The sequence below is a fragment of the Daldinia childiae genome, assembly GCF_008694065.1.
Source record: "Daldinia childiae strain JS-1345 chromosome Unknown Scaffold1, whole genome shotgun sequence".
Lineage (NCBI taxonomy): Eukaryota > Fungi > Ascomycota > Sordariomycetes > Xylariales > Hypoxylaceae > Daldinia > Daldinia childiae.
Window position 1 is genome coordinate 2,397,218 of NW_022984642.1, and position 18,647 is coordinate 2,415,864.

The 18,647-nt window shown below is 46.0% G+C and overlaps 3 protein-coding genes across 3 annotated transcripts; 1 reads left to right on the forward strand and 2 right to left on the reverse strand.

The window, feature by feature from the left end:
* Positions 1-5,089: 5,089 nt before the first annotated feature.
* Positions 5,090-8,389, reverse strand: GL218_00628 (uncharacterized protein; the record flags this gene model as incomplete). Its single annotated transcript, XM_033577058.1, has 2 exons — positions 5,090-6,378; positions 7,504-8,389. The coding sequence occupies 2 exons, from the start codon at positions 8,387-8,389 to the stop codon at positions 5,090-5,092; spliced, it is 2,175 nt and encodes a 724-aa protein (XP_033441849.1).
* Positions 8,390-9,366: 977 nt separating this feature from the next.
* Positions 9,367-14,811, forward strand: GL218_00629 (Septation initiation network scaffold protein cdc11; the record flags this gene model as incomplete). The annotated part of the gene is made up of 1 exon (XM_033577059.1): positions 9,367-14,811. The coding sequence occupies one exon, from the start codon at positions 9,367-9,369 to the stop codon at positions 14,809-14,811; it is 5,445 nt and encodes a 1,814-aa protein (XP_033441850.1).
* Positions 14,812-15,991: 1,180 nt separating this feature from the next.
* GL218_00630 (uncharacterized protein) lies at positions 15,992-17,982 on the reverse strand (the record flags this gene model as incomplete). Its single annotated transcript, XM_033577060.1, has 2 exons — positions 15,992-17,439; positions 17,835-17,982. 2 exons carry the CDS (start codon positions 17,980-17,982, stop codon positions 15,992-15,994), a joined length of 1,596 nt encoding a protein of 531 aa, XP_033441929.1.
* Between the last annotated feature and the right edge of the window lie 665 nt (positions 17,983-18,647).

Sequence of the window (18,647 nt, forward strand, 5' to 3'; positions counted from 1 at the left end):
AGGTAATGATCTGCGATTCAATGGCGCTACTTTGCGACGGCGGCAAGGGTCGAAGGGGTAAGAGACACGGCGCCTCGAAAGCGTGGAGACGGACAATTATACCTACACTACATTAGGTAGGCAATCCATAAGCCGCCTGTTCCTATTCTTCTATTCTTTTTTTTTTCAGGGACTACTGGAATGCCCGTTCCCACTTATTCAATGCTAGACAAGTAGCTTGGATGAGAGCAGGAAAATGAGTCCCCATTTAGATTGAGGCATGTTAATAGTAAAGGATTTGTTACGCATGAATGCTTTCTAGTCAAATGACAATAAAGTGTAAGGAAGCAGCAATCTAATTCAAAATACAGATTCGATTGACACGTAATGTAAGATTGGAGAAAAAGTGAATAAAATGAAAAGAATAGGTACCTACATAGTGGAAAAAAAAAAAAGAAAAAAAAAGGGTTCCCGCCTCAATGACGAAATGGCAAATATTGAAAGGGGGACCCTTGAAATTGATGACTCGGTGAAACCTTGCTCTTTTTTCTTTCTTTCTTTAAATCTTTCTTTTGACACAATATCATGACATAAGATGAGGCAAGTGTCATAAAAGTACCTAACTTATATAGTTAGTTAGTTAGATAGATAAGAAAGCTCTTTCCTTCCCTTCTACATCCCTACCACTTTCATTCGCAATACATACAGACCATCCGAAGTCACTTAAGTTTACAGTTTGTAATGATTATCAGACTCTCATCTCGCATCTGATGTTTGCAAGGTTATTTGGTTCAACCATGCTTAAGGCAGATTTGGTAAGTACCTATAAGAATACATACATCCGAAATGGCTTCGTACAATTAGGTACATAAAAATAGACCTTAAGGTGATACGGGACTTGCGCGGTACTAATAAAGTACATATAAGTGTACATACCTACATGTATACCATATGCACATTGACGCGGACCCGAGGTGGCGCATCATGAAGACGTCATAGTTAGTACCTAGATACAATGTAGTAGAACAAGCATAAGCACAGGCCACGTGCGACCCCCTTTTTCTGGAAATGATGACATGCCAGCCGCTAGTCCTCTCGTAGACAAGTTGCAGAACAAGCTGTTGCTTGTGTTCTGGACCCTTTTCCCCTCATCCAGAATCGACAAAGATCATCCCACTTCACTCCGTACCACCGCGAAAATCGCATTTGGTAAATGTCCTTCGTCGACTTTTTAATTGCTCGAAAATTCTGGACCGGTCACCCGGTGCGTAATCTGCTTCTTGAGTCCATTCCATTAGCCGGCCAAAGGCCGTATGCGTCCGCACCCACCGTCGCATTTCAAAACGCAGTGAGGCTGAGATTGGTGTTCAATGGTTTCGAGTCTCTCAAGGGTTCATCCTAGTAGCTCTTACTCGGATAATCAAACATGCGATTCGGCATATCCATTTCCGTCAAGGCATACATATCCATATACCTACCAACATACCCGTCTGCATACCTCAGAGGTACCTACATAGGTAAGTACATTAGGTATGTAGTATGTAGGTATGTACATTTATATGTAAGTGAATGTTTCTAATTTTCTGAATATATGCAGTACCTTCGTTTTCCGAGTACGAATATCTTTCGACTTCGTGGGCATCTCGCCAAAATCAGGAAATATGTTTAGTTTATTAACCAGTTTCTTGACAAATTCCCATCCTCGGACCAAACAGCTCTAATAATACCGTGCTAGCCCTTCATGGAGCTAGCCCCTGGCAGGGCCCACGCGATTTTATGTACGATACATACCTAGCTGTATGTAGGGTACCTATTACCTACATAGTTCACCAGATCGGTATTAAACATCTATCTACGGTGTTCAAAGATCATCGTCTGCCCAAGCCCATGGGTCTAGGTGACGGTACGATGCCGAATATAGAATATAACAATACCTACCTATCCTACAGCTACTTTCACAAGTTCACACATACCAAGAATCACTAGAAACCGTATAAGGTGGGAGGGTTGCGATAGCCCACGCTAAAAATGACATAAGATCATCCAGTTGCCAACATACCTATGTAGGGCGCATTAGCTGGGTTACAGGACCGACCTACAGGCTACAGGCTACAGGTGTTTTCGACCGGGCCGCTTTTTTCCAGGTACTCTTCGCTTCGCGTCAAAGTCGGCAATGTTATAATGACATGTGTCTAATTTTGACAACTCAGTCCACAAGTCTCCTGATCTTGTCATTCAGTGGTGACAGGCACACGACGTCTGCTTTCTTCAACTGTCGCGTCGCAACGCTAAAGGGTGTTGTTTTTAGTCTATCTCGAAGCTTCGTCCCTTGGCACTCTTTATAACTTCCCTTATCACACCATTTCTACGTCATTGTGCTTTGCCATATGTCGTCCTACCGAGTTCCCATGAGGTCCAGGTCTTCTGCTCGAATGACTATACATTGTGGGGTCATTTTCTACAATTATGTTTTTTGTTAAACTTTTCCGAAGCGAATTCCTTAGACGACAGCTTTTTTAATTCAATGAAACTTCACAGGCGGGAGTTAAAATATCGCGATACAATGTATCCGGGCAAGCCAAGGTAGATCCGTACATGGTATACGTGCCCTAGTGCCGTGGAATGCAGATCAGCATTGCACCACCTCTCCGCATCAGAATTAGACCTGCACCTCGAGGGTCTGGAACCTGGGGACAAAGGGGGAGAGTGTATCAGGACGAATAGCGTTGAGGCTACTAGAAACCTGCCTGCCTGTTTCAGCACTTCCTAGCTGATATCCTAGATATCCCAGTTTTCCAAATCCAACTCTGGCGGCCGATCCCAAGCTCTAGGCATGGGGGTAATGCGGTATCCCATATTGCGTTATCATCCCGTTCCGCTTACTTTGATTTCTCACCGCCGTTGTACGGTGTACATACAATCCTACAGGATCATCGTAAAAATCACTATGTACATATTGATTAGTGGATGATTTTCTCCGTCCTAGATTTGCTATGTATATGTGTCCAACGAAGCACTACCGCGCTGATCAGACCTTCAATCTTCCGTAGGGCTTTTATATAGCTATTTAGCAACATCTATTAAGACGCGCACCCTTTTCTTTCTGTTAGGCCCAAGCCTAGCAATAGCCGCGCCACGTGTAGTCAGTTAACTTTATTAGGACTTCGAAGACGAATGTCGTGTCCAAATACACCACCGTCTATAATATAGGAGACGGAGTCATATGTACTAGACGATTGTACGAGGTACCCAATTGCTATTTACCCATAAGCCCCGGCCGAGAGCCTACGGGCCAAGATAACTACACCGCACCAATAAGCTATTTGCTTGCCTCGGGAAAGAATCTAGGCCAGTGGCAAGCTGGAACTAGTATATAGTTAAATGGGATATAATGACATAAACACGGTGTGAGGATACCGGATATTTATGAGCAACTTATTCGCCGATATCCCAACCCAGCCCAGCGATCCATGCCTATTCTACGTATGAGAGTACACGACTTCCATGCAGGAGGTAAAACTTGACAATTGCTTTTTTTGAATTGAATTCGGATCATGAGAACAGTTTCGCATAAGTTTATGAGACAAGAGCTGTGAGTCCTGTTTTACAATGAGTACCTATTGTTGTCTATGATTGTTTCGGAGGATTTACAAATAGCCATATAACATATATCGAGTTTATTAACAACTGCATACCTACCTACTTTCTTAAAAAGCAAAACTCCATCCAATGCTGGACTGTCTACCCAACTATTACCTATCCCCTATCGCCGCTCCTGTCCTCCCCTCTTACTTCTACTTACTTTCGATCTCAAGTCCCCGAATCTAATGCAAGGGGATTCACCTTGAACTCCGTCTCCGTGCATATACCATCGGTGGATCGGTGAAAATTGAGGGACCTGGGTGATACCCTCCCTGACTACCATGCTCTTTTCCCTTACCTTTAAGACTCTTATATATTGGAAATTTCTTACGTTAACCCTCTTCTACATAAAATTATTGATACTGGAGATGTTCTCCCAGTATCTTTCATATTTGATATATATATATAGGTTTAGCTAATGACCAGATACATAATATAACTATATGAATTCATGTTACATACTCAATGTTTTAATAGCCTTTCATCTTCCTCGTTATTAGTCATTCAGTTCTACGATATAAGTTCGTAACAGTCTAATACTTCGTAAAGACTGGTTTATAATATCGAACGCATGAGCTGATTAGGATGTTAAGACTTGTAGTATATGACATACGAGAGAGACCAGCCTGGAAAGTATAAATTTTACATATGTATGTTCATTTCACATAGAATCAATTTATATGAAGTTTACTATATATATCTATAGTACTCGGCTTTGATGACTATGACGAGGATTGATGATAGTGAAACAACAAAAGAGTAACTTGAACCTAGCTTATTTTATCTGTAATATATTAATAGTAATACGTTATATTGTGGAAGTCTAGTTGCGTTATATGGCTCTCCATGAAAACATTACAGTTCAAAAGTATCTTTCTAGTGAGTATAAGTCATACAACTATATCTTACTATGACAGATAAAAAAGCTTCAATATACAGCTCTCATGATCTGGATTGCCACTGACTTGGAAATTGACCATTTCATAAACACATACTATGTATAGGGCTGATAACCCTGAGCTAACTGCATTTTGGATCTACATTTAAAGACAGGGGGCTAAGTCCTTACCAGAGTAAGGCGAAATGTCAACAATAAGCACTACTGTAGCTATATCTTAAATCATCTTATCGAATAGCGCTCAAACGTGACCAAGCTGCTTACAATGTAATAAGTATTAGTGTCTCTTATATTGGCAATGCTTATAGCTAAATAAAATCTTCGAGGACACTAGACATAGACTTAGTCTTATGCTATAAATGGACATTCAATTACCCTTTTAAGGTAAGCAAAGCCTCGCGATAAGATGCAGCCCTCAGGTACTCCAAAACCATGCTATCTGTCAGATCGTGACTGACCAAACTCCTGGCCATGCTAGAAAGCAACGTGCAACTAAGGGTGTCAACACGATTCCTTGCACTTAACCCCATGTTATCATTATACATCCATATCATGCAGCCATATCTGTCCTCACCAGAAGCCTTCCCCGTCCAGGCTTTCTCTGCCCGACTCCTGTCTCGCCTTCTGAAGTTCGGCGTTCACGTCCCAAGCATTGATAAATTCATCTAGGTTCTCCATAACGTCTGCAACGTGATCTATACCCTGACTCTCTTTTCGCCATGGTGATTGCTCTACATCAGCTATATCCTCCTCCCTGTTTTTTACTAAACTCTCACGTGCATAGGCTGAGTATGCGTCTGCCTCCCGAAAGGCTTCGGCCATCGCGCCAATATGTGGGCTTGTAGGCTTTTGCTGGGAGGGGCTCGGGAGTAGCCGTGGCTGTAGTCGGAGTCGGACATTCCTATTATTGGCGCGTAACTTCATGGCCTCAAAATGTCCCTGGAATTGGTTATCGATATCATCGTCTTCAGTATTGACGACCATCTGTGGTGGGGGTGATGTGACTCTTGTGGTGTTGAATACTGGTGGAGTGTCGACATCATCTTCGTCTGGCAACAGAGCGAATGACACTCGCCGCTTCGCCTTCTGGCTACTCCGTGAATTTGAATGTGTGGCGTTCAGTAGAATCCCAACGGTACGGTTGGTAGATGAATATTGCTTAGAGTTTCGCCGTTGGCGCTTCGGCGATGGAGTATTGAATAAGGAGAATGGCTTGATCGATCTTTCGAGGTCAGGGGTACGCATGTGAAGTAAAGACATTCGAGGAGGTGTAGTAGGAGGACCAGCTCTATGCTCTGAGAACTGACTGACTAATTCATGAGCTACCACGGGAGACTGAGGGGGTGGAAATAGCGAATCTTTATCAGAAATTGCCGGCGTAGGCGAAATAGGTGGGCATTCAGAACGGGGCATCGTATTTATATCTGTTGTAAGCGAGGGGCTCCGACGTTCCTTAGATGTTGTTATAGCAAGTAATGCGTTTGTGGGTGTCGTCTCTCCAACCGTGGTAGAATACCAGTCTCGTTTATCTGGTTTTGCGAATTCCAAGATCTCCTTAGCCCAGGGGCTCTGTTGTAATGGCCCAATCCTGGGTACTTCATAACCGTTTGTCTGAGAACCTGGCAACATGGTCTGAGACGGATAAGGACAATGTGAGGGATCATCTTCAACAGGCTCCAACTTAACGTCCTTGATTGTTATATCCGCCCCTGGAGGAGAAGAATTAGAGACCCATAGACCTCCTCGTGTAAAAGATTCCGAAGGATCTAACAGAGTGGCCTTGGTCGAGGTGTCCTTCTCAGGAGCCTCTTCATCGTTGGCAACCACGATCTTCAGTTTATCTTCGCCAATGCCCCGTTCTAATTGTGACAATGGTACTATGACTGGATCGGATTCGGTATCCGATTCTATCTCTCGTATTATTCTTACTAAATGTCTTATTGGATCGTGTGCTTCGGCCTTTATATCTGCGTTGTTAGATACGTGGTTAAGTGTAAGCAAACCATTGGCCTCAATTGGCGAGGCCCGATTAAAATCCATTGGATCACCGATTAAGGTAGACCCCTCATCTACTAATAGTCCGAATTTGGTTGGATGTGTTTCGGACGCCGTAGGGCCTTTTAGGGTGTTGGTATTTCTTGTTGCCTCAACATTAAGTACTATATGCGATATATGCGAGTTGTTGGTTACCACGTCTGGAATGTCGTTCTCTGTAGCCCTATTTTCTATGCGAAGAGTGTTGGTAGTCTCCGCCAAAATTGAAGTGCCAGCTGTATCGACTTGTGCTGGATAAAGGTTCTCATTAGACATTTTTTGATTACTAGAAGGCCTAGGTTCTATTACGGTTGTACAACCAATGGTCTCGTTGCACTTGTATGGTTCCTCGCCATCACCGTTGATTATCCGGTCTTCATTTAGTGCTGACGGTGCTGGCTGGCGCCTATAGTTTTGAGTATCGTCATCGTTTCCTCGGCTACACATTGATTCCAGTAGATGCACGGATGCTTGAGCTATAGCTACTGATTCCATGTCGGCATACTGTTCTAACATTGTAATTTGCTCCAGAGGGCACTGATTCTCGGGAATGGCGACGGCCACTGCATATTCGTCGCCCGGAGACTCAGACTGGAATGTCTGAGTCAGCTTAGAATGAATGCTCATAACTGAGACATTTGGTCCAGTTACGGGAGAGGCCTGCATCGGGAGCCGCGTTCGGTAGTGAAAGCTTTGGTCAATATAACTCTCGAAAGTTGGATCCTCTTCTACTTCTTGGCCCACCTGAGTCTTTTGATTGATTAGATGTTCAGGGGACTCATTTGAATGGTTACTTCTTTTGGGACCCAAAACTGGTTTACATTCCTTGTCCTCTATAAGAGACTGATTGCTTGTAGGGTTAACTGTTGTGCTCGCAGGCCACACTATCGTGTCCTTGGCATCTAGTTGAATGCCATTGGATAATTCGTCTTGTGACGGCATTATCTTACCCTGCATGGGAACCTTGATCTCTCTTTCGTACTTAACTTCCCGATGGCTCGGGCTAATGGTAGACGACGGAGTAGCGAATTCAAAGCTCTGGTTGACCTTGAGCTTTGGGTAACCCGGGTTTTCAAGATAGCGTGTATTTATAGGCACTGATGTACTTCGGACTGGTGGTTGCGTCGGCAGTAGCGGCGTAGGAGTAGACCTAATGTCTATATTTTGTGGACTGCCCAGTCTTTTTCGCTTTGATGTTTTCTTTAACCATTCTTTCCCGGCAGGTCGCTTCTTTTTAGGTTCATCATTTTCTTCACGGAGGACTTCCTCGGGTGCCCAGAAAGCATCTCTCTCTAAGATGGCGCCCTTTGATACCTCCTTTGCCCAAGCCTGTATTCGACTATCCTTCTCTGTCTCTAACGTATTGCTGGATAATTGTAGCCCTCGGTTACTATCAGGACTGGGTAAATGGCAACGCACAGAGCTGTCGGTGTCAGGCGTACTGCTATATTGCTGCCCTGATCGTTCGGAAACTTTGTGGATGTATTTTTTAAACGGTGGGATGGGTTTGGTCGGATATCGGGATGATGATTTGAGAACGGATTTCTTGGTGGTAGGTTGTTTCGGGAGCCAAGGATTCTTCCAGCCTGAGGCTTTGCCGAAGGGTCCGTGTAGAGATGCGGATAGGACTCGCACCGGCTTACCCTGTAAATATCGCAGTGCCTGTGCCTCATATCTCAGTCTCCTTGCAATCTTTTCGGCATCATCAAGTTCTTCGTCTGAGCCTAGGCAGATAATGTCGTCCGGGTTCGACGGAGTCGGTGCGGCGCAGTAAATTGGTTCGTCTCCGAGGCGAGCTCGCCTCCACGACTTGACACCGATATTACCCTTATCCATCGTCTCAATACCTAGTACAATGAATTGTTAATCTGACATCATATTCTGAATTCCAAGCAGAATTAGTAGAGCAATTTCAACTCAAACTCGGATAAGGGTTTAAGAATAGAAAGTCATAGGTAGAAAGTAGGCGGGGCTTGATTTTAGACATGGGTTAAAAAAGTTTGATAATTCAAATTGTATTAGTCAAATGTACATAAGAATGTTACAACCTCTCCCTTGGTGGTTGCTACCTATGTGCTTTAGGTAACTTTATTAAGAGGTACCTAACCTAAGGTACTTTCCTAGTAAGGACCTAAGGGATTGCGAAAGACGCGACTGAGCGCGTTAATTGAAATTAGTGGATGTGGCTAGAGACGGTTAGATGGTTAGACGATTAGATAATTAGATGGGGCTGAATAAATGGGATACCGTTGCTACAGAAACCGGTAAATCCAAGGCCAGTTGCCGTCGGGTGCTTTGACCAACAAACGGTAAAATCGGGTAAGGAATGAGAAGAGTGACGGTATGAACGGTATGTATACCGGTACACCGCCTGCACAACACGCCCGCCATTTATTACGTATGTTGCTATCTACATACCTCAGAACCTAACCTTCGCGCCTTACGAACCTAATTTAGATGCGATAACGGCCTGGGAGTTGTTCTTCTGATGAAATTACCCTGGTAAATGTGGCGATAATTAAACTCAATTCCTCTCGACATATTTCTTATTGCAATCGTATTTTCAGACGCGCCTACGGATTACACTAGGTACTTTTACACGCATCATTGTCAACACAACACATGCACCACTTATACAGCCACAAATCATACGTTAGGTAGATACGCGACTATTTGGGCTATAGTCCACCAAACGACTATTATTAAAAAGCTTCAAAACATTACCGGAACTTGATATAAATTACTTCATGGACAAACGCCAGTGTTGCTGATCACTACTCGTCGCGTCAATACCCTGACCATATTTGCCCGCCATGGCCCAGGCCTGGCTCGACTCACTTTCCGAGGACTGGGTATCTCAACCTAGGTCCGATACTTCGCAGGCACAATTACCTAGTTTTTCGAGCTCTAGGGCCAATACGAGTCGCAGAAGTTTACACGAACCCGCTAGTCGCATACCGAGATTCAATGCTGGAGGAAGGAAGTCGCAACAATCGACGCACGATAGTAGCGCTTTTAACATACTAAGTGAACGAAGCATAAACGATATTAATACCCGGGGAGCGCAACATACCCCTCCAAAGCCTCCGCAAACAGTCGGGACCTCCCGAGGGGGACGCTATCTTCGTCGGTCGACATCCGCTTCTAGTGCTGCATCTGTCGTTCATAATACTGTTCAGCACAACAAGTCACAGAGTTCTTCCCCGTCTAAATCTAGGGATAATATGCCCGAATGGAGAAGACGACTAGTTTATGGAGAGTTAAATTATGGAGAGTCGAAGGATCTTTTTAGTTCCGCCGGGACAGGATTGGAAAACATCTTTCGACCACCTGTGGCCCAGGAATCCACAGGGGACGAATCCGCTGGAAACGAAGAAGATACCGCTAATGAATCAACCCTACCCTCGAGTCCTCCACCCTATTCGAGACATCAGACTTGTGATGAGCAAAGCTTCGAACAATTCGCTAACGAATCTCTGGTTCGGCAACCTCGACCACACCGCAAGCAGATAAAATTTAGAATGACGGAAGAGATGATTGGCGAACCGAGCGGAGATGATGTAACAGATGACGAGCACCATGGCGGCCAGGGGGGGAAAAGCGAACATAGAGAGCAATCTAACATCTCTTACAGTCTTAACGACGACTTTGATGCATCACGTAAGGTTAGCGGGCAAAGTGTTATTAGAAATGAGGATCTAAGCCCGATTCTATTATCACGCCACGACTCTGGAGATGGACAGGTGAACTTCGCTCCCGTGGAACTTCCGGCAGAACAGCTTCGTAAGCGTCTCGACAAACTCAGGAGAAACCAAATGTTATTAGACTTTGAGCTTGATGACCACTCAGAACAAGGACCGGTCCCTGCTGCTGACGACACTCAGAAGATTGACACAACTGATGATTTTATTAAAAATGGAGGCTTTCTGAATGTTCAGCGAGGTGGGCGCTCGAAAGACGGATCTTTTCGTCAACGCCCTCTCAGCCCGCCATTAAATCTTGATACTTCTGATATGCTTCCAGAATCGTCACTCCAGGCCAGCACACCGAAGCAGTTTCCAACTGTTAGAATAGATCGCGTTGCGTCGGATGAACGAAAAGATGAACTGAAGTTTGCTCTTAGTCCTATCTTACCTCCTGTGCCGTACCCAAGTCCCGAGAAACGATCTCAACCGTCTTCAGGCCAGAGCGGCAGTCCCCTGAAGCTATTTGGTCCATATGATACCTTCACCAACCAGACTCTTCTTCGACGCATAAGCCAGTTTGAGGACCAAATGATAGAGCCTATATCACGCACAATGGCGAACGAGACTGATGCTCTATCGATACAAGAATCGCCCTCAAAAAGTAGCGGAAATAAGGGGTTCAGGACCGAGTCTGGCCCGAGAAGGGCTCCACAGGTTAGCTTTGACTATCCCGAAAATCTGGACGTTAGCACTTTTGGAGCTGGGGAGCTGGATGGTTACGAATTCACCGAAGACATCACCCAGAATTCGATTGATTACTCACAGTTGACAAATAAAGAGAATATGGCACCTGCAGATGATTCATTCCCGCCAAGTCAATTTTTGAAGTTTCAATTTCCCCAGGACTTATCTTTCGGTGGAAGATCCCTTGCCATACAGCGCCGGCGCCATAAACCACTTAGCAGTTCCTTCTCTCCCCGACGCAGCATCACTATGTCTAGGATTGCCAGCCATTTGAAGCCACAGAGCTCTTCATATCCACCTGGGCCCTTTGGTGGTATTCATGCAACGCCGCAGAGGAATAGTTCGGATGGAAAGAGGCCACGGACTTCACCATCTAAAGATCCCACTCCGAAAAGGAGGAGAACACTTCACCGATCAGACATTGCGTATGGGTTAGAAGACCAACACACGGGAGTAGGATCTGTACAATCTTCACACAGAACCATGCAATCGATTATGGAAGGGAAAAGACAACATTCTGGCCAAGGCGAATTACAACAACCTGATAGTCCACCCCGTTTATCAATGTACCAGATGTTCCGACCGAGGTCACCAACTCCTGGCCAACGGCCGTCAACATCGCATGAGCGGCAACCACTTGCCAGCCTTACCTTCAACCCAGATCACCAAAATGATGCACCAGACACGTCGATCCAAGATTTTGCTGTTGATGGATCCGCAAGGACGTCTATGAAAACCCAAGATTTTTTCGATGCTGCAGAGGAGATCATGGCAATGATCCGAAATAAGGCTCGCCCGAAGAACGACCTTAGTAGCGTGGAGGAATCTGAGGCTGAAATTACTGAACAACACAACGTAACTGTTACGGCTGGCGATGAGAGTTCAGTGCAGGAATCCACGCAGGAGCCATTTTTGCGACCCCCAAGCCGGGAGGGACCCCCTCTAATCAGGGTACCAACCCATCAAGAGGATCCGACGCTTGCGGATCGGCTGAAGCAATACGAGGAAGCTAGTGATTTGGGAGAAATCATAACGAACTCAATGCATTCGATGGGTCGAATTAGAGAAGCTATCAATGAAGCTAACAGCCTCAGCGAGTCTATTAGACAAAGCTTTCTCTCTGAAAATGGATGGGATAGTTCTCCTGATGATCAAGATGGAATTAGCGACCTACCCAACATCAGGATTTCGCGTAATCCGGATTTCCCTGAACCTAGTGAGAACACCATCGAGTTCCCTACGAATGGGACACGATCTTCTGGTGCTTCCACTGGGCGCTCCATCCATACCAGCTCCTCCCACGCATCGGACTCAAAGAGACTCATTGCGCCAGATGTCGTCACACCCCTCATCGGTAACCAGGTGGGCAATATGGTATTTGATAAGGAAAGGAACGTATGGTATAAGGTCAAACAGCCACGTCCTAGTATGGATGGTAGAAACATTCTTCCGTCCGAAGACAGCGAGGATCCTTTCGCTAGCATCCCGGATCTTTCAGTCGATACGATTAAGGAGACAGAGCATCTCGAATCAACTGCAAACCAGAATCCAGAAGGCAATGACCTATCCCTACAAGAAGAGTCTTCTATAATGCCTTCCCCTGCTAAATCGTCTATCGTAATGCCAGACTCCTTTAATGACGAAAGTATTCTGAGCCATACAAACGAGGTATTTACGGGAATGAAACAACCGTTAGCAGAGACAGCAGTCGAAGACGATAAGGAGATTGAACACGAGATAACAATACACGAAGATCGGATGCAAAGGTCAAGTTCGTCGCGACGAAGAAATCTCACAATTTCGTTTTCATCACCAATTGCCTCCATCATACAAGATGTCGCTCATCTTTCTGATGATGACAACGCGGGTCAAGAATTGGGTCTCTTAGACGATCTACCTGAATACTTGGCAGTTAATTCACTTAAGCGCGGAGGTCGTTCCAAGGCACCTAAACCCGTCAGTAGTTCGACTACTGGGTCGAGGTCACGAAGTCGTTCTGCAAGGAATTTGTCGGTTAAAGGACAGGAATTTGTCCCACGACCCGTGTCCCGAATTGATGAACGGGACGAAGATGCGAATGGAGAGCAAACAGAATCCGAAGAGCGTCAGATCAGTATTCGCGAAGACGATAGTATTGCTTATCCAGAAAGCAACCATCAGGGGAACACTAGTTTGAGCGTCGTAGTGACGCCAGCTCCTGCAAAGACTTCACAGGTTTCTGCGACGCCAATCATCGGGCAGTATGTCGGCACTTTCTCACTGAGTCCTCTGTCCGATTTTACTATGCATCAGGCGGATCAGTCCTGCGGATTAGAAGTCAGCTATGTTGTAGGGGATCGCTATCTTGCTACTGGAGATGGCTCCAAGAAGATCATGTCCAAAGCCATCCAAAATTTGGTCGAGAAGATCACCGAGGTCGAACCATTCGAGCCTGATTGGGAATCTATGCATGAGTTGGATATCAATAACAAGCAATTGAAAACACTTCACATGTTGGACGAATTTTGCACCAACGTTGTCACCCTTAACGCATCGAATAACGCTATCGAGCACCTAGACGGCATGCCTACAAGCGTTCGCAACTTGCGTATCACCCATAATCACCTTTCCGAGTTGACGGCATGGGGCCACTTAATGAATTTGCAGTATGTGGATGTGTCGAACAATCAGATCAGTAGTCTACATGCTTTTAGGGATCTTGTCCATTTGCGAAACCTTCGCGCCGACAACAACCTGATCACTGATCTAGATGGTATTAAGATGCATGATAGCTTGCAAATCCTCCGAGCTAGAGGCAATCTTCTCAGCGAGGTAAACTTGGATGGTACAAGGCTGCAGCGCTTAACCGAGCTCGACTTGGAGAACAACCAGATCAGCTCGATTCAGGGCATTGAACAGCTCACGAGTCTCGCTTCTATCAACTTACAGCACAACAATCTATCATCTTTTGGCCCGAGTACGGATGTCTCAGTTCCCAATCTCAAATACGTAACCCTCTCTAATAACGAACTTACGGCCCTCGATCTGGCACCATTCTCTTCGCTACGTCTCCTACACGCAGATCGAAACCAACTGACCACCATTACGGGCTTCTCCCGATGCCGTCGTCTTGATAGCCTTTCTCTCCGTGAGCAACAAGGCGACGTGCCTTTGGACGCATCATCTCTAAACGCTGCCTACGAAATCCGGAAGCTCTTTCTATCCGGCAACTTTCTCACGTCGTTCAACCCATCCGTAGACTTCCTCAATCTGCAGTACCTCGAGCTAGCAAACTGCGGTCTCCAACGCCTGCCGCCGGACCTCGGACAGTTAATGCCGAACTTACGGGTGCTCAACCTCAACATGAACGCGATCGAAGACCTCATGCCCCTGCGCTTCATCCCACGGCTAAAGAAACTCTTCGTTGCGGGGAACAGGCTCGTAGACCCCGCGCAAGTCGCCGACGTGCTAGCTGGGTTCCCGCATCTAGCGCGTCTAGACCTTCGAAACAATCCCGCGACACTTGGCTTCTACGGGCCGATCCAGACCCTCGTGCCTGTGGAAGGAGCCAAAGGCTTCGACCCGTTCACGCTGCCGGACGCGGATGCAGCGAGAGACGAGAAATTCGCTAGCCGCTCGGATATGGGCACGCGGATGCGGCGAAGGCTGTACGAAATGGTCGTGCTAGATCGGTGTCGTCGGCTTAAGATGTTGGATGGCTTGCCGGTCGATGCGTCGGCTGCTGGGCTCAAAAAGAAGAAAGGCGATAAGGTGTGGGATTCGTTGGTACGCAGCGGTGTCGTGCAGGATGAAAGGGTTAATGATGATTCTATGGCCGCCCTGCAGTAGGGCTGCGAGGATAGCTTTGGTTAATTCTGCTCTTGCCATATTATATTGGATCAGAGCAAAGTTGTGCTAGGAGTTTTCAATTCTTGCCGCAGGCAACTTGTGTTATTTCTACCTACATTTACCCTAGGGTTCCTTCGACGGCTTTTCTAGTTTTTTAACAGGCGGGCGCGCGGACTACTTAGGTATAGGGTGGCCCCTTTTCGGCCGGGTCATATCGATGAGGCGGGTCATCGTCTTTGAGAAATAATTTAGGTCGGGGAATGGAAAGGGGAAGAGCTGGGAAAAGGAACTATCAACCGGCGTTTTTGGGGGATGAACATCTTTTATTTTTATTTAGTTATTTTTTCGTCTTGGTGTGGCGTGTAGGATTAGAAAAGCCTACACGGATGGCATCACATGGTTACGCCAGTAATGAGAGATGAAAGTTTAAGTCCTCTGGTTACGGTTACAGTTACGGTTACAATTACAGTTACAGTTACAGTTTCGGTGGTTGATGTGCTGTGTACCTAACCTATGTTAGGCTCGAGTCTTGGTAACGAAGGTTGACTTATGCTTACAGAACATCGGCGCCTCGTAAGTTGAGTGTCGCTATAAGAAAGCCTATTCCAACTTATATAACTTAGCAATCCAGTAAGAGGATCATTATAGTTTATCTATCCTACGCATCCGAGTACGAAGCTAAATAGACCGTCTTTGATACTCAATTTCAAGTTAAGGTTAGGTAACTGATAATTTACCTAACCTACAATTATAATTCTCTATTACCTGTGTTCATCGTCACTCATTAATTACATGGTGTTTCGTTCCCCAGTTCAAAGACAAGATGGTAACCTTCTCATGGCCTCTATCCAAGCTACAGTGCCAATTTCCATAGAACAATATACACCGTGATTCACGTATGTAGTGGTAAGAAAAAAACCGGCGAATGCCTGCTACTTTCATTCGAGAACATATCAGCATATCAACAGTGTTATGTGTACGCCAAAAGGGCGGAGTGTTGAAGTAAAATAAGTAAACGCCGAAAGCGATGCTGGGTATATTGCCATGATGCCGAGAACGCGCTTCCTCCTAACAATCCCAGCGGATATATCGCGATTGTCCAATACTCCTTTGTCCCTTCCTTAACCTTCTGCAATACCGACTTCTTCAATATTTATTCATTCCCATTAATCCACGTCCGTCACATAGCAATACTCGCTTGATTGCTAGCATTGCTCGATGTTCTCTCGTGCCCAAGACCTAACACGCGCTGTAATCCTTTCCTAAAAGCCTTACCAGTTGTATGGCTAACATCTTCTTTCTCTGGATGCGATGTACTTTCTGCTAGGTTATTCTGGTCCCCACCTACACTCTGTCTTCGTCCTAGAAAACTAAAGCTCATCCTCTTGGACGCGTTGTTTTTCGGTGCGTTGTTCCTGCCTCCCACGCCGCTGTCCTTCTTCCTACGAACTGCTACGACGGGTGGAGGATCGGTACCTCGAGGGGGCCACTCGCCATCTCGTTTCCAACCGGCCACGCAGGAACGTACCACGTCTCCTAGGTTAACAGGACACGAGGGCGTTGCAGATTGAACTACGATCTTATCGTAAATAGTAGGATACGCGGCCACGGTAATGGAGGCACGCATAGGAGTGGCAGAAGGCAAAAGAGGTTGGGGTATGGGAACCAGGGTCTCTACTGGATAAGTAGACGAGTCATCTCTGGTCCTCGTCTCTCTAAATTCCGCATCCGATGAAGACACCGCAGTAGTGTCGCCAGATGTACGCGTCGCACTGGGACTAAGCGTTGTACTGGCACCAATCGATTCCGTAGGCGATGAGGGCGATGGTGAAGTCGAGATATGCCACCAAGAAAGGCGCTTTGCGGCAGGAGAGGTAACCGCTGGGGAAGTCGCCTTTGGACGGATTCGAGCTGCTTTGGCACCCGTCCAGGCGTCTCGTCGAGCATTGAAGCAAGCAAGCCCATCATTCCATTCCATTTCAGAACGCACTGCCCTCCTCCGTTTAGCGCTCTTAGCGAGGGCTGCTACCTTCACCGAGGTGCCAACCGCATCTGGAGTATCAAACCGATATGCCGATGGTGATACGGGAATATCGTCGTCGTCGTCATCGGGCATGTCCGATAGCCACTCAGACCTGGGGCGAAAATGAGTAAGATCCTCTGACACGGTGCTATACACTGAAGCAATGTCGTCTCCTGAATCGATATCTTCTACGACAATATCGTCATCATACCTCCCAGGTGCCGTTTCTGTTTCAGCATGTCCCGGGTCTGGATTGATAGCTGCAGGCGGCCATTCGAAGTGCCAATCATTTCGTATCTTAGCCGCGAGGACGCGCTTAATAGCTTCTTTCTGCTTAGCTTTATCTCGACTCACGAGATCGGGATCATAATCCAGAGCCACAGGGGCTGGATGTGAGTGATGCCGTAACCTCGAAAGAGGAGATTTGGTTGACTTATACAAATCTGAGAACAACATCTTGGATGAGGAGGCAGAGAGTCTTCTAACTGGGCCAGCCCCGGTTGATGATATAGCCTGGTCAATCTGAGTTTCCGCTTGTGTGGGGTGCGGGGAATCAGGGTGGGAATCAGGGTGACTGGTGGTGCCATGAAAGATTGGCACATTCGCTAAGAACCGCATCAGTCAACCATACCCATTAAGTAACCCCTTAGACCGCGTGGCGCCGTGTGCACTGGCTTCTTAAGAGCTTGGCCAAAAATACCATGTGAACTCGGGATTGTGCGATGGCAAATTGATAAATAATATGTAGATGGTGCTTAATATGTCTTAAGTTACGTTCTTAAGTGACTTGACTAAGTTACTTGACACGCACGAGGGTAAGACTAGGAAAGTGAATACATAGAAGGGTACGTCCGATCATTACCATCTCGAGAATTACCGACGGTCGTCCGAAGGAAGGCAAATCTTCCGTAATATCATGATGAACAGATGAACAGATGAACAGGATTAGGAGAGAGTAAAAGTATATAGAAAGGAAAATAGAAAAGTCAAATTGACTTACACTTGCATTCATTATTGGAATTATTGATAGAACCCGAGGGCTGACCGTCAGGGCCAGGATCGGGGCCAAGACTAGGCCCAGTTAGGATATAGGCGTCGACTGACGGGGAGTTCGCCGGTGCTGACGGGTTTTCTTCTGAGACCTGCATCCTGAAGGAAGAATGGAAGAAGAAGAGAGGGAAAAAAAAAGCCTCGTCTGATTACAGCTGATCGGAGGCTTTGAAGATAGTACCTAAGGTTCGGGGACTAAGCGGCCAACCCGTAATCTTAATGTTAATTCATTAGGTTTATGCCATCAGACGACCTGACCTGCACACATAAAACTTGCATGGAAAAAAGGGATGCAAGTTGGTGAACGTGTCCTGGTTCGCTGTTGTTGTGTCAGCCGAGGATCGTAGTGTTGCCCGTGTCGTGTGACCAAATCTGCAAATCTGCAAATCTGCAAATATGGATGTTATGTTGTAGTTAGTTATGCAGAATATGCAGACTTCGAATTTCCTGCTGAAGTGGGTCCCGTCACGATCAAATCTCGCTATCGTTCCTCTGTTTACTCTTTTAGGGTTTCACCAAACTTATCGAGTTCATCGCGCAGTCCCGAAGGCCAGCGATAATATGTACAATGCACCTCGTGTATGCCGGTAGTAGGCGATATGTAGTATTGAAGAAGTAAGTAGGGAGAGTTAGTAGAGGTAGTAAGGTTTTTTTTTTTTTCTAGTCAACTGGCTACTAATTAATAAGTACCATGTATTCCATATATTACCTACCTAGGTATTACCATAGCTACCTATAGCTAATGCGCTATCGAAGGTTAGCT